This window comes from Pleurodeles waltl, chromosome 3_1 (genome assembly GCF_031143425.1).
Source record: "Pleurodeles waltl isolate 20211129_DDA chromosome 3_1, aPleWal1.hap1.20221129, whole genome shotgun sequence".
In the NCBI taxonomy this organism is placed as follows: domain Eukaryota; kingdom Metazoa; phylum Chordata; class Amphibia; order Caudata; family Salamandridae; genus Pleurodeles; species Pleurodeles waltl.
Genome location: NC_090440.1, coordinates 29,541,184 through 29,556,720, shown reverse-complemented (window position 1 = coordinate 29,556,720; position 15,537 = coordinate 29,541,184). Strand labels below are relative to the sequence as shown.

The following is a 15,537-nucleotide window of genomic DNA, read 5'->3' as shown; positions in this document are numbered from 1 at the left end:
ACAGACAGTTACAATTATCCATTAAAAAAGTGGGCAAATCTTGCCAGGACATTGGTGCACGCATCGCCACCATGGAGACTCGAACTGAGGAGCTGGAAAGCGAAGTGAAAGCAGCAACAGCACAGACGACGACACAAGGACAGCAGATCTCGGATATTCAATGGAAACTGGAAGATGCGGAAAACCGCCAGCGGCGGAATAACTTGAGGATTTTGGGTATAGCAGAGGACATTGAGGGGCAGGATGCTAGGGCCTACATAGCTTTACTTTTTAAGAAAGCATTTCCAGACCTGATTGGGTGGGATTGGGAAAAGGAGATTCAGAGCGCACACTGTTTTCCGCTGATGAGAAAAAAACAAGCCTTGACCTCTGCTGGTAGAGACCAGAGCTATCCACGGGCTATTATAGTGTATTTTGGTAATTTTTTACTGAGACAGGCTGTGTTTGAAAAAGCTCGCCCCAATTCAACTGTGATGGTGGAGGGTGTATCATTCTTTAGTAGGCCAGACTTTGCACATGCCACTGTAGAGAGACGGTGGCGACTCAGGCAGATGATTGCTCAATTCCAAGAGTTGGGGGCGGAAGCCTACTTGTTAAGCCCTGCACGTCTAAAAGTTGTCTATAAAACAACTATAAGATTTTTTCTCTCAGAAATTAAAGCAGGAGAATATGTACAGCAACTGAAAACTGGTCAAGGGCAGGGGGTACGGGAGAAGGAGGGGAGGGTTTGCCGTAAATAGCCGTTTATATATAAATGTATGTAAATGTATGTGATACTGATTGGGGGTAGGTAAACTCCCCCCGCACTCCGCTCTCTACTCTCCCATATTTTTTTTTTCTTTTCATGTATCTCTTTTTGGCCTTTTCTTTTCTTTTTCTCTTTGAATTGTTTATTGGTCAAGGGTTTCGATCGGGAGGGTGAAGAAGAGGGGCCGCCGGTAAGGATTGGTAATAGATGTGTGAAGGTTTTTTTTATGTATGGGTGGGCTAACGGGAACGGGACTGGCAAATACCATCTTACAGGCTCAGGAGCCTGGCGATTCCATTTGTAGGGGTAAGGGTTGGGGGGTGGGTTAAAGGAGGGTGGGGGGTCACAGGGACAAAAAGGATAATGGGACACACAGCAAGGGGAGTGGGGATAGCTCTCATCAGTGGAAAAAGGGACAGGGTGTGAAAGCAGCAAATTTGAATGGGGCATACAGGGGAGCCAGAAGGACCAACATCCATGAAAATAGGACAGTTAAGTGAAATACGTATTGCCACAGTGAATGTTTGTGGGCTCAATAATAACAAAAAACGGCAGCTTGTAGGAGAGGTTTTCAAGTCATGGAATGTCGATATTATTTGTATGCAGGAAACACATATCCCAGTTACACAAAAGCAACTAATGGAGTTTTATGGTTAGAAGCTAGCGGTTTTTACACGACAACACACAACCACTAGAGGGGTCGCGATATTAACTCGGATCAGTACTTTGGTTATACATAAACAATTCGCTGATAAACTCGGCAGGCTGGTTCTGTTGGAATGTTCGGCTAAGGGGCTAAGGTTCACTCTATGTTCTATTTATGGATCCAACACAGATGATCCAGAGATACTGGATTGGCTTAATTTAGAACTTGCGACCTGGGCAACACCTATCATAATGTGTGGAGATTTCAATATACATTTAGATAATAAAGAACCCATTCAGGAACAAACACTCTACCTGGGTAGAAAGAATAAAGTTTTTAGGGCACTTCAATCATTGGCCATTAATCATGGCTTGATCGACGTCTGGCAGCTGTGTTGCCCGCAGGACTCAGGGTTCACCTTTTTCTCTGCCCCGCATAAGAAATTAGTCAGGTTAGACTACTTTTTTGTGACAGCCTTTCTACAAAACCAAATAAGGATCAACAGACTTCCTAGATTCATATCAGACCACAACCCATTGGTTTTGGCTTTAGAGATTGGGAGAAAGGGCCAGCAGCCTAGATCTTGGACATTTGATAGGGCATTATTAGCCGATCCAGGGTATATCCAAAAAATGAAGGAATGGATCCCGGAATTCTTTAAGATAAATCAGGACTCCGCTTCTTGCCAGACAGTTTGGGATACATTCAAAGCTGCTGTCAGAGGAGAAACCCTGAGCTATGGGTTAAGAAAGGAGAAAATACGCATGGATCAGTTAAAATTAGTTCAGACAAAGCTGGTTAAAGCAGAGCAGCGACTAGGGGAAGTGATCCGCAGCGGAGTAGAGATCGCAGACATTCTGTGTGAGGGGAATATCATTAAGGCAGAAGCCACTAAGATTTTTATGGATAAGGCTGCTGCAAAATTTTTACTATATCGCCAAAAATGCTATGAGTATAGCGGGAAAGTGGGCCAACAGCTGGCCTTAAGAATAAGACAAAAGCAGGTATTTTGGGAACATTAAAAGTTTAGTGAATGAAGAGGGGCGGATGGTACACAACGGTCCAGAGATTATGGAAGTTTTTAGACGATTCTATCAAAAATTATATACCCAGGAAGAACAGCCCCAAGAAGAGGAAGGGATCAATGCTATGGGCAATGAGATATCAGATCAGTTAAGAGAGGAAGATAAGGCAGCTTTAGAAGTACCTATGACATTGGAAGAATTGGAGATAGCAACTCGTGCCTTGGCAAGCGGGAAGGCGGCAGGGGGGGATTTAATTCCACTGGAATTCTACAAAGTTTTTTTTGTGGAGATATGTAAACAGTTGCTTAATTTATTTATTGAAGTACAAGCAGGGGCTCCTCAACCGGCCTCCTGGGGGGAGGCTAAGATAGTAGTCTTTTGAAAAAGGATAAGGAACCCACGCAGCCTGGTTCATATCGCCCAGTTTCTCTAATTAACAGTGATGCCAAAATTTATGCTAAAATACTTGCCAGTCGCCTGAGTTTGGTAATCTCAGGTTTAGTATCTCCATGGCAGCATGGCTTCATCCCGGGGAAGAGCACGGCAGACCATATAAGACGAGTCATCACGCTACTTGATGTTAGTGCAACAGCCATCTTGCTAGATGCGGAAAAAGCTTTCGATCGGGTTCACTGGCCCTTTTTATGGTCTGTCTTGCGTAAAAACAACATCGGTCCCGGGTTTGTTAAAGCAATTCAACAACTTTACCACAAACCAACGGCTACGATACAAGTTGCCGGGCTAAAGTCGACCTCAATCAGTATCCAGAGAGGTACGCGACAAGGGTGCCCGTGTTCACCACTGCTTTTTGCGCTATATATTGACCCCTTGATCAGGAGAATGATCAGGAATGATCGGATCATTCCAGTCTCATTGAAAGGAGGGTGTACTAAGATTTTAGCATATGCAGATGATATTGCGGTGGTGACCACGGACCCCAGGACTGCTATATTGGAAATAGAGCAGGAAGCCCAGCAGTTTGGGAAAAGATATGGCTACTTGCTGAACAAAAGTAAATGCCAAATGTTGGTGAACGACTCAATAGATTTTAAGGATGAGCGGGTGCTGACACAGGTACAATATTTAGGTGTTAAACTCACAGTAAACCTTGACGAAGTTGTGAAAATAAACATGGGCCCGATTTTAACAAAGACTAGGAAAGATCTCGCTCGCATTAATAATCTACATTTGTCACTTATAGGACGTTGCAACGTGATAAAAATGGTCTTTCTACCCAAAATACTCTATCTCTTTAGAACAATCCCCCTAGAGATTGGGCAAGACTGGTTCAAACTAATAGAGGGATTGGTTAATAGCTTCATTTGGTCCTATACAAAGCCGCGGCGGGCTTTCCACTATATGACTCTTCCTAGAGAGAAAGGGGGGGTGGGCACTTCCCAACTTTAAACCTTATTATCTGGCAGCAGTGCTTCAGTATGCACAGACACTTTATGTCACAGATAGATCCGGGCAAGATGCTCTCCCTTCGATATATACCCTGATTTTGGGCAAAGAAGCAGATGCAGTCTTTCTGCGGATTCTGGAACCCAGCTACTACAAAAAGGTTAAATTTAAGGTAATCTATGCTGCATTTAAGGCATGGACCCAGGTTAAGCGCAAGATAGGTATAGGACGAATCTGCTACTACACTCCCTTGTGGAATACTCCCACGTTTCCGGCGATATTTAAAGACCACTATTGTTTGAGGTGGAGTAACCGGGGTATTCATAAAGTCAGGGACCTTTTTCATTCTGGCAGCCACTTCAAATCATTTGAGGAACTGAGTGTGGAATTTGCGCTGGAAAAAACAGACTTTTTTAAATTTTTAAAGATTAGAGCTTTTCTACTAACTAGTATGACCCAAGGTTGGCACATAGACAAGATTAAACTAATGGAAGTTTCACGACACCCCACTAGCTGCGGCATTAAAAACCTGTATCCGCTGCTTTTAAATGCTATATTGGACGACCGGGTTTTACTTGTTAAAAAATGGGAAGGACGGGTTGGAGCTAAAGAGATAGAGGTTTGTGAATCTATGGAAATGGCACGGACTGTTTGCGAGCCCGCAAGCTCAACCTTTTATGGTATTGTATAATTTATATTATACACCTGCTAAGATTGCGAGCTGGGGTAAAACGATGGGAATCATGTGTCCACGATGTGGTTGCCCGAATGCAGATCTCTGTCATATGTTTTTTCAATGTGTAAAACTGGAAAGTCTGATTACCGGGATATCCGATATATTGAAGAAAATCTTGAAACAGACTATCTATCTGACACCTCAAATGGTTTTGCTGGGAGTTGATGATGCAGTCTGTAATAGTCGAGATAGATATTTTCTGTTCATACCAATGTCGGTATTTCGCAGCTGCATAGCATCTCTGTGGCGTGTTGTAGACCTCCCACGATTTAATCAATGGTTTTCATGACTTTTATCTATGTATCACTTGGAGAATAGCCTGTATGAACTAAAAGGAGCAGCGGCCGGTAAAAGACTCACTAGAGATTGGGCACCCCTTTCTGCATGGCTCTCGGGGCCTCGAGAATATGTTAATTAAATAAGTAATCTTATATGAGATCTTTAAAAGCAGAAACTATGACTATTGATTTAGAATAGAATGCATGTTTCCCCTGTATGACAACATTGATGTACTTACGACTTTTTTGTATTTTTGTTTCTCTTCTTTTATGTTGCAAACATGTAACCCGCTGTGTGTTCTAAATAAAAAATAAAAAAAAGAAGCAAAAGCTCTCGCTCGCTCTGTGTCCAAGACAGCTCCTAGAAAGGTGATATTCTGCAAAGGGTCTAGGCGAGACTTTGGGTAGTTGACTGTTAGACCCAATGCCTTGAAGAGAGATAAGCATGTCCTTGTGTCTCTGGCCGCTTTCAACGATGTTCTTGCATTTATTAGCCAGTCGTCTAAGTACGGGAACACTTGAATTCTCAGCTGCCTGAGGTAGTGTAAGGAAATGCCTCCTTGGCATGGTTACCCCCTGACTTTTTGCCTTTTGTTGATACCAGTTATGATTGAAAGTGTGCTGGGACCCTGCTAACCAGGCCCCAGCACCAGTGTTCGTTCCCTAAACTGTACCTTTGTTCCCACAATTTGCACAGCCCTGGCACCCAGATAAGTCCCTTGTAAATGGTACCCCTGGTACCAAGTGCCCTGATGCCAGGGAAGGACTCTAAGGGCTGCAGCATGTCTTATGCCACCCTGGGGATCCATCACTCAGCACATGCACACTGCCTCACAGCTTGTGTGTGCTGGTGAGAAGAAAATGACTAAGTCGACATGGCACTCCCCTCAAGAGTGCCGTGCCCACCTCACACTGCCTGTGGCATAGGTAAGTCACCCCTCTAGCAGGCCTTACACCCCAAGGCAGGGTACACTATACAACAGGTGAGGGCATATGTGCATGAGCACTATGCCCCTACAGTGTCTAAGCAAAACCTTAGACATTGTAAGTGCAGGGTAGCCCTAAAGAGTATATGGTCTGGGAGTTTGTCAAATACGAACTCCACAGTTCCATAATGGCTACACTGATATCTGGGAAGTTTGATATCAAGCTTCTTAGCACAATAAATGCACACTGATTCCAGTGTGGGATTTATTGTAAAATGCACCCAGAGGGCATCTTAGAGATGCCCCCTGAATACCAGTCAGACTCCTAGTGCTAGGCTGACCAGTTTCTGCCAGCCTGCCACAACCAGACGAGTTTCTGGCCACATGGGGGGTCACTCTGTGGCCAGGAACAAAGCCTGTACTGGGTGGAGGTGCTTCTCACCTCCCCCTGCAGGAACTGTAACACCTGGCGGTGAGCCTCAAAGGCTCATTCCTTTTGTTACAGCACCCCAGGGCATCCCAACTAGTGGAGAAGCCAGCCCCTCCAGCCACTGACCCCACTTTTGGCGGCAAGGCTGGAGGAGATAATGAGAAAAATAGGAAGGAGTCACCCACCAGTCAGGACTGCCCCTAAGGTGCCCTGAGCTGAGGTGACCCCTGCCTTTAGAAATCCTCCATCTTGAGATTGGAGGATTTCCCCAATAGGATTAGGGATGTGCACCCCTCCCCTCAGGGAGGGGGCACAAAGAGGGTGTAACCACCCTCCAAGACAGTAGCCATTGGCTACTGCCCTCCTGACCTAGACATGCCCCTAAATTGAGTATCTAGGGGCGACCCTGAACCCAGGAAATCAGATTCCTGCAACCTACACAAAGAAGAAGGACTGCTGACCTGAAAGCCCTGCAGAGGCAACGGAGACGACAACTGACTTGGCCCCAGCCCTACCGGCCTGTCTCCAGACTCAAAGAACCTGCACAGCGACGCATCCGACAGGGACCAGTGACCTCTGAGGACTGCCCTGAACCGAAGGACCAAGAAACTCCCGAGAACAGCGGCACTGTTCACCTACAGCAACATTTTTGCAACTTTGAAGCAACTTTTAAAGAACTTACTCTTCCCGCCAGAAGCATGAGTCTTCACCCTCTGCACCCGACGCCCCATGCTCGAGCTCCAGAGAACCAACACTGCAGAGAGGACACCCAGACCACTCCAACCTTGTGTGTAACCTGAGACGACCCCTCTGCACCCCCACAACGACGCCTGCAGAGAGGATCCAGAGGCTCCCCCTGACGTGACTGCCTGGAACAAAGAACCCGACACCTGGACCAAGCACTGCACCCGCAGCCCCCAGGACCGACAGGAACCGAACTCCAGTGCAGGAGTGACCATCAGGCAACCCTCTGCCTAGCCAAGTTGGTGGCTGGCCCGGGAAGCCCCCCTGTGCCCTGCCTGCATTGCTTGAGTGACCCCGGGTTCCTCCATTGATTTCTACAGAAAACCCAACGCCTACTAAGCACACTGCACCCGGCCGCCCCTGTGCCGCTGAGGGTGTGATTTCTGTGCCTGTTTGTGTCCCCCTCAGTGCTCTACAAACTCCCCCTGGTCTGCCCTCCGAAGACGCAGGTACTTACCTGTTGGCAGACGGGAACTGGAGCACCCCTGTTCCCCATATGCACCTATGTGTTTTGGGCCCTCCTTTGCACCTGACCGGCCCTGTGTTGCTGGGGCGGTGACTTTGGGGTTGCCTTGAACCCCCAACGGAGGGCTGCCTATGCCCAGGAAACTGAACTTGTAAGTGCTTTACTTACCTCAGAAACTTAACATTACTTACCTCCCCCATGAAATGTTTATTTTTGCCCTGTGTCCACGTTTAAAATATCTTAGTGCCCTTTTAACCTATACTGCGTATGTTACTGCTCTAATACAAAGTTCCTTCCTTACCTGTTGGAGTATGTGCATTTTATGCATTTACTTCAAATTTTGAATCTTGTGGTTCTAAAATAAATTAAGAAAATATATTTTTCTTTATAAAAACTATTGGCCTGGAATTAAGGCCCTCATTATGAACACAGTGGACGAAACCGGTGAATGCCAGCGTCCCCAGTTCCCCGCCGGCCGTATAATGAACATTCCTGTGGGCCGGCGGGCAGAAACATTGTTTCCGCTCGCCGGCCCACAGGAATGCTGGCCGGGACATTGACGACAGCTCTCTGTGCCGCGGGTGCAGCTGTACCCGTCGCGCAGAGACCTGCGCGATGGGGCACTGCACAGGGGCCCCTGCACTGTCCATGGCAAGTGCATGGGCACGGCTGGAGGCTGAGGAATCATTATCGGAGGGGCAGCACTGCTGCCCTGTCGGATAATGATTCCGACCGCCGCCAGGCTGCCTGACGGACGCAGCCTGGCGGTGAGTGAGGGGCAGACCTCATGGTGTTCATTATGTGGCGGTGTGGCCTGCCATGCCGGCTAGCGGGTTTTCCCGCCACCGCCGGCATGGCGGGCCACACCACCATGTTCGTAATGACCACCTAAGTCTTTGAGTGTGTGTTCCTCATTTATTGCTTGTGTGTGTACAACAAATGCTTAACACTACCCTCTGATAAGCCTACTGCTCGACCCTGCTACCACAAAATAGAGCATTAGAATTATCTAATTTTGCCACTATCAACCTCTAAGGGGAACCCTTGGACTCTGTGCACATTATCTCTCACTTTGAGATAGTATATACAGAGCCAATGTACTACAGGTAGGCTGCAAGTGGTGCGAAGACCTTGGTGAAAACTCTTGGGGCCGATTTGAGGCCAAAAGGTAACTCTCTGAACTCATAATGGGTGCCTGCAACCTTGAACCGTAAGAATTTCCTGTGACTGGGATGAATAGGGAAGCGGAAATATGCGTTCTCGAGATTCAAGGACGCCACAAAATCTCCTTGGTTGAGTAAGCGTACGACATCTTGAAGAGTGATCATCCGAAAATATAGTTTTTTCAAGAATTTGTTCAGAGAGTGAAGGTCTAATATAGGTCTCCAGTCCCCTGTCTTCTTCCGTATGAGGAAGGAGCGAGAGTAGAAACCTGTTCCCCTCTGATTCCTTGGAACAATCTCTATTGCTCCCTTGTCTATCAAGACGGCAATCTGTGCTCGGAGTTCCTTTAGATGGGCAGGTGGGGGTCCTTCTGGTGGTACTTGTGGGGGAAGTTGATGGAATTCTAGTGTGTGTACCTTGCTGACAATATCGAGGACCCATCTGTCTGATGTAATCTGGGATCTTCTCGCCTTCCTGCAATATCTTCCGTGCCTCTGCTCTACTATCTTCAGGCCGTAGGTCTATAAACTGGGATATGTCTGACCACATCTGACGGTCGTATCTTCCCAAGATTGCCAGGGAATTCGCTGCTCTGACCGTGGTGGCCACCATAGTTGAAAATGTCTTCCCAGTTGAATCTAACTGCCGCCCCTCTCTATCCGGGAGCGCAGTCAAAGGTGGAGACAGATTCCTGGACCTTTGCTGGGCTGCCTGAGATATTACCAAGTCTGGCTTAGGATGATTAACTAAGCAGGCTGGTGAGTTATCTGGTGCCTTGTACTTCTTTTCCAGCCTTGGTAGCACCGCTAAGATTGAAGATGGGGTCTGCATGACCTTAAGCCCCTCTTCCCAAATAAAGTCAACAATCAGTATTGCTCTCACTGACCTTCTAGTGTCCTCCTTAAAATCATAGAGGAAACAGTCCGACTGCTTGCATGTTATGGGCCATTGAAATCTCTTTGCTGCTCTCTCCATTACACTGTGGAAGCCACTGATGTCTTGCGGTGGAGAGTCAACCGGTGGTGGCATAGAAGGGGATGGCGTCTGAATTTGATATTCATCCCATTCCTGGATAAGCGACTCCGAGTCCTGCATTTTTCCCTCCTCTTGTTCGTCATCCGATGAAGGCGGATCGTTATCCTGGCCCGGTGATGGGACTGGGATACGTCCCATAGAATCAGATGGCTGATTTGGAGGGCTCAGCGGTATGGGTCGAGGTGGCACTGGTATGGTCGAGCGATGTGGAGGAAATCTAGCGTAATAATCTTGCATTATATGTAGAAGGTTGGCAATCAAGGAGACTGGCATCTGGATGGTTTCCTCCTGTTGCAACTCGAGGGTCTGGATTCAAGCTAGCCTGGCTGATGAAGGGTGATACCTTGAAAACGGTCCAAGGATGCTTGTTTCCGGTCCAGTGAGGACCTGGCCTGGCAGTTCAGGCTGGACTATTCCCTTGGGTAACAGGGTCAAGACTGATTTGCATATGGCTGGGTCCAAACTGGGGTGGCATGGTGAGCAAAAGAACAATGGATTAAACCCAGATCTGTAACTGGGGGTGAGTGTTCGCATTGTTCAGCACTCCATCCATCATCCTTTTGTGTTGCTAAAGTTGCCCTAATTGGAAAGGTTATGCCCAGACGTGGGTCACTGTGCCACTGGATTCAAGCTAGCCTGGCTGATGAAGGGTGATACCCTGAAACCGGTCCCAGGATGCTTGTTTCCGGTCCAGTGAGGACCTGGCCTGGCAGTTCAGGCTGGGCTGTTCCCATGGGGAACAGGGTCAAGACTGATTTGCATATGGCCGGGTCCAAACAGGGGTGGCATGGTGAGCAAAAGAACAATGGATTAAACCCAGATCTGTGACTGGGGTGAGTGTTTGCATTGTTTATTGTGCGGAGGTTTATTGTAGCAAGAGTGAATAATTATTCACTCTTGATATAATAAAAATAAAATGCAGACCTGTTTTGGGTCCAGCAACAAACTGAGGCAGCTAGTGACATTGTTTGATTTCTGACACAGGTGCATGAAGGTGCCTGTGCCACCCATCAGAGATACTGTTTAGAGGTGGTGAAATCCCAGCACAGTGAGCATGTATGTGTGACTGTGAGTTAAAGTGAGAGAGACAGTGAAGGAATGAGTCACAGTGAGTGAGAATTAGTGACAGTAAGGACCAGTATGTGTACGAATGAATGTGAACAAGTCAGGGAGAATGACAGTGAGTGTAACTGAGAGTTAATGTTTGTGAGACGGAGTCACAGTAAGACTAATTCAGAATGAGTGTGAATTAGTGAGACTGAGTGAGTCAGAGTGAGACAGTAAACTTAGTACAAAAAAGTCTGAGAGAACCAGTCAAGAAAAAGCCCTTTGTAATTTGAGCCAATGATTACGACCCACCACTTTTGAAGGTCACCAGTCGCCGCTGATTCACACGCAATGTCCATTAGTGGGTCTCCTCCTACCTTCCAATTGACACCAGTTTCTCCACGTGGGCACAGCCAGGTCACAAAAGATCCCTATGTAGAGTACACAGGGTTCCATATTGTCTCCATTCAAATTAAACTTTTAGGTTGGACTGCTCCCATGGGAAACAGGGTCAAGACTGATTTGCCTATGGCTGAGTCCAAACTAGGGTGGCATGGAGCGCAAAGAACAATAGATTAAACCCAGATCTGTGACTGGGGGTGAGTGTTTGAAAATTTCGGCACTCCGTCCATCATACCATTGTGTTGCTACTTCTTGCACATCATCCAGACCTGGAAGCCAAGTGCCTATTTCAAGCTCAGCCCAACTAAGATAGAATTCCTATTATTTGTCTAGAACAAGGAACAAGATACAGCACAAACCTGGCTCAATGACATGAACCTTGATAGTTTCGAACCTCAACTCTCACCAAATGCCAAATCACTGGGATTCACCATGGACACCAACCTTTTCATCATGGTACATATTATCAAAACAAAAAGGACTGTCTGGTATCAGCTCTCTCTTCTAAAGAAAGCCAAACTATTTCTTCCAGAAGGCAACTTCAGAACTACAGTTCAAGCTCTTGAACTCTCATATCTGGATGGTGCTAAAGCCCAACTCATTGGTCTCCCAGGCTTCACACTGGCACCTCTTAGGGGCATGCTACACACTGCAGCATGTCTCATTCAAGGCCTGGAAAAAAATGATCGCATCGCCCCAGCTCCTCTTGCTGGCCCGCACCATCTTCAAAACTAGCTGCATCATTCGCAAAGCCATCACAACCAGCTCCCCCACACCCATGACACCATCACACTACCGGTTACGAAGTGTGAAAAAGAAAATCCAAGAGGACAGGTCTTTTCAATCAATGTACCCAGGATCTGTAACAACATCCCTGTAGCCATCATGACTACCCTGCTCTAATTTATGAACGAGATGAAGACTCACCTGTATAAAGGGTAATATATCACAAGGCATTAACTGCCCACAAGTCAGATCCCTCTCCTCTTATTCACTGACTTTAAACTTGTCTTTGTTACGCTATCTTTTGGCTAGGTATGCCCTGTAGATATACATACATACATATTTACATACATACATACATACATACATACCTACAGAGTGAGTTCTAATAGTTTGTTAGAATTACAACTTGATAAATTTAACTGTTACAAAGCAAACAATTAAAGCGTGCTTTTATGCTGAAAATGCAATTAGGCAGAATTAATTAGGTCATGTTATTCGAATTACTGATCTTCTTCAATCACAAGAGGATCCCAAACTTCTTCCAAGCCCATGCTACTCGCTCTTGCCTTTTGTGTTGAACTAATTGAATGCTGCATTACATAGGACCAGGCTAGATTCCGTGGCCCTCTCCAGGGGCCAAACAGGCATTTATCAGGTGTTCGTACCCTTGTTGGAGTCCAAGATTTGCGTGAAGATATCTGTGGCATCATCACCATGCCTTCCCAGCAACCTTTGCAGGACCAGCAGACTGTTGTTCACCTCCACCAGACCTAAGAGATGAGTCAGTGAGAAAAGTGAAAAAAACAAGTTTGTCGATTGCACAATGTCCTCAGTGCAGGAGACCATGATGGGACATGGGCAAGACTTCCCTGCAGTGTAAGACACAAGCATAGGTGAAAGTAAGAGAGAGTCTACTGAACAGCCTGAGCTCTGTGATGAGAAAATAAATGAGACTCCAATGAAGTTTATAAAAATAGTGACAGAGAATGAGTGAGACTCTAATGGAGTACATGAGACTAGTAGGGGGGAATGAGCGAGACCCCACTAAAATGAATGATACCAGTGATGTGAAGGTGGGTAAGACTCCAAGGAAGTATAACAGCACTAAAGGGAATCAGTGAAGATCCACTGAATTGCATGAGACCAATTTGTGAGACTCCATTGAAGAGTATGAGATTAGTGATGGGGAATGTGTGAGATCCCACTGAAGTGAAGAAGACACCAGATATAAGAATGGTTAAGTGTAGCAGGGTAGCAGTATTATGTGGTATGGCTGGGGGTCTTAACATATAATACTAACATGTTACCCAGAAGTGGACCTCGGATTCACACCGGTAAACCTAACTCAGTCCTAGTAGAGGAGCGAAGAGCAGTCAGGATACTTAGAGAAACATGTGTTAAGCATTTCACAACACCAACATGGACGATAAGTAACTGACACGAATCGAAAGAAATCCGACACCATTTTATAAAAATAAATTAGATTTTTATATTAATTTAGAACCGAAAACCAACTTGATACGTTGAAGGTAACCAGAGTTATCATGCAGAGCTGTCAAAGTCTATCATTGCGGTCAATGGGAGAAACACAGTATGCAATCAGTTACTATAGTGTGTGGTGAGTTCCGTCGAACCCACCTGGGGTTAAGATCTTGTGGGTCCTTAGACCAAGTCTTAACAGACAGTATTTAGTTATCTTTCCCAGGGAGTCTGGATGCAGGGGTGCTCTGGCTGTCCTTGGGATCTGATGGTGCTGGCAAATTTGCAGTACTTGCCAAAAACACACTTGGAGTTGATCTATACTCTACCTTTGGAGAGTAGAGTCCTATGAGGTCCCAAGTCTTGGATTCCACAGCTGGAGCTTCACTACCACGTCCGGCGGCTCTAGGTAGCCTTAGAGCTGTCAAACACAGGAGGATTGCTCCAAAGATTCTTTGCCACTGGGTCGAAGTTACTTTCTTCATATGCAGAATCTCAACAGTGGGTAATTCCAGACGTTGGTCACTATTGCTGGGAGTTGCTCTGGAGTCAATGATGACTGGGAAGGGTTTGATTACTGGGCTGGCAACCGATAAGCCTTGGCAGCGGCAAAAGTAATCCATGGGTACTTCATTGGCTGGAAGTCTATAGGAGTAGTGTAGCGGCTCAAAACTTAGTATAAGCCTCACTACAACTCCCAGGGTGCAGGTCACTGACATTATTTGGGCTCACTCAGGAGGGGGGCCGACAGGTTGCATTTCTTGTGACACAGCACGATGATTCTTCTGCAGGTTGTATGTGACTGGTTCCACCAGTCAGGGGAGTCTGCGTCAGTTTCTCAAATCCACTGGAGACCACTTTTTCCATGGGCTCACATAGACAAGCAGTTCAAGTATATGGGGGCATATTTATACTTGTTTTGCGCCAAATTTGCGTCATTTTTTTCAACACAAATTCAATGCAAAACTAACTCCATATTTATACTTTGGTGCTAGACCCGTCTAGCGCCAAATTTATGGGGTTAAAGTCATTTTTTGGACGTGGAAAGCTACTTTGTGTCAATGAGATGCAAAGTAGGCGTTTCAGTGCAAAAAATGACTCTATGGCCTTAGCACCATATTTATCCCCCCATGCTAAAATCACGCACAGGGGTGAGGGGTCAAGCTTTGCACCATTATTTAACACCTGGGTAACACCTGGGTAAGTGCAGGGGTTAGGAGACCTGTGGGCCTGTTTCCATGGTGGAACACCATGGAATAAGCCCACAGGTGCCCGCCCCAGGTACACCCCCACCCACACCACAGGGACAGCGGAGGACAGGAGACCCCATCCCAGGTAAGTATAGGTAAGTATAGGTAAGTACAGGTATGATATATATATTTTTTTAAGTGCCATTCGGGGCCCTGAAGTGGGCCCCCCTACCTGGCACTGGGTGTAATGGCCATGCCCAGGGGAACCTGGTCCCCTGTGCTGGCCAATGGGGTGGTGGGCATGACTCCTGTCTTTTCTAAGGCAGAGATCATGTGGTATGGATGGTTTTGCATCAGAAAATGACACTAGGCTGGTTGGAGTCATTTTTTTCACTCTAACCTGCCTAACGTCATTTTTGGACGCAAAACCCCCTTCTTCCATACCGCTAGCACCTCCCAGCTAATGTCTTTTTTTTTTACGCTAGCCTACCCTTTGCACCATTCCATAAAATATGGTGCCCGGCTGGTGCTCAGAAATGGTGCAAGCCGGTGCTAAACTTTTTGGTGCAGAACTGCATTGGTGCAGTTTTGCACCAAAAAGTATACATCAGGGCCATGGTCTCCTCACGCCACTTAAGTGTCCTACTGTTGCGCTGCAGCAGAGTCCAAAGTCCTGTTGTTGGTAATGGTGTCTTCTCTGTGCCTTTTCTTGGATTCAAAGTAAGAAATGGGATTCTGGTGCCAGGGGAGCCCCTTAAATCCTAGTTAAGGGGGTGTTAAGGATGTAGGAGACAGTGGCCAATGGGCTACTGGTCCCTGTGGCTAGTCTGCCCCTGCAGTGACAACCTTCTGTGGGAGTATTTTCTACCTAGAACCCAATATTTCAGGGTTTGCCAAGATGGCAGAACCCTTCCTCAATTGTACAGACCTCCTAGCCCACAATAGAGGTGTGGCTATCCTTTTTGGGGGTGTACACCTCCTAAGTATAAAATGTTTCCACCTGTCGGCTTGGATAAGGCCAGAAGGGCTTTTTCCTTGAGTGGGGGATAAGAGACCACATATCAAGGGCTGTGAAAAGCCTTTTAGGCTCA

General features: G+C 46.5%; 1 protein-coding gene across 2 annotated transcripts in view; it reads right to left on the bottom strand.

The window, feature by feature from the left end:
• LOC138283718 (astacin-like metalloendopeptidase) overlaps positions 1–15,537 on the bottom strand; it is a 728,958-nt gene that overhangs the window by 606,962 nt on the left and 106,459 nt on the right. The window contains exon 3 of one of the 2 annotated variants that reach the window (XM_069221760.1): positions 12,443–12,547. The exons of the other annotated variant lie outside the window; for it this stretch is intronic. Coding sequence (XP_069077861.1) covers positions 12,443–12,547 — 105 coding nt within the window. The remainder of the gene's footprint in view (positions 1–12,442; positions 12,548–15,537) is intronic. 2 annotated transcript variants of the gene reach the window in all.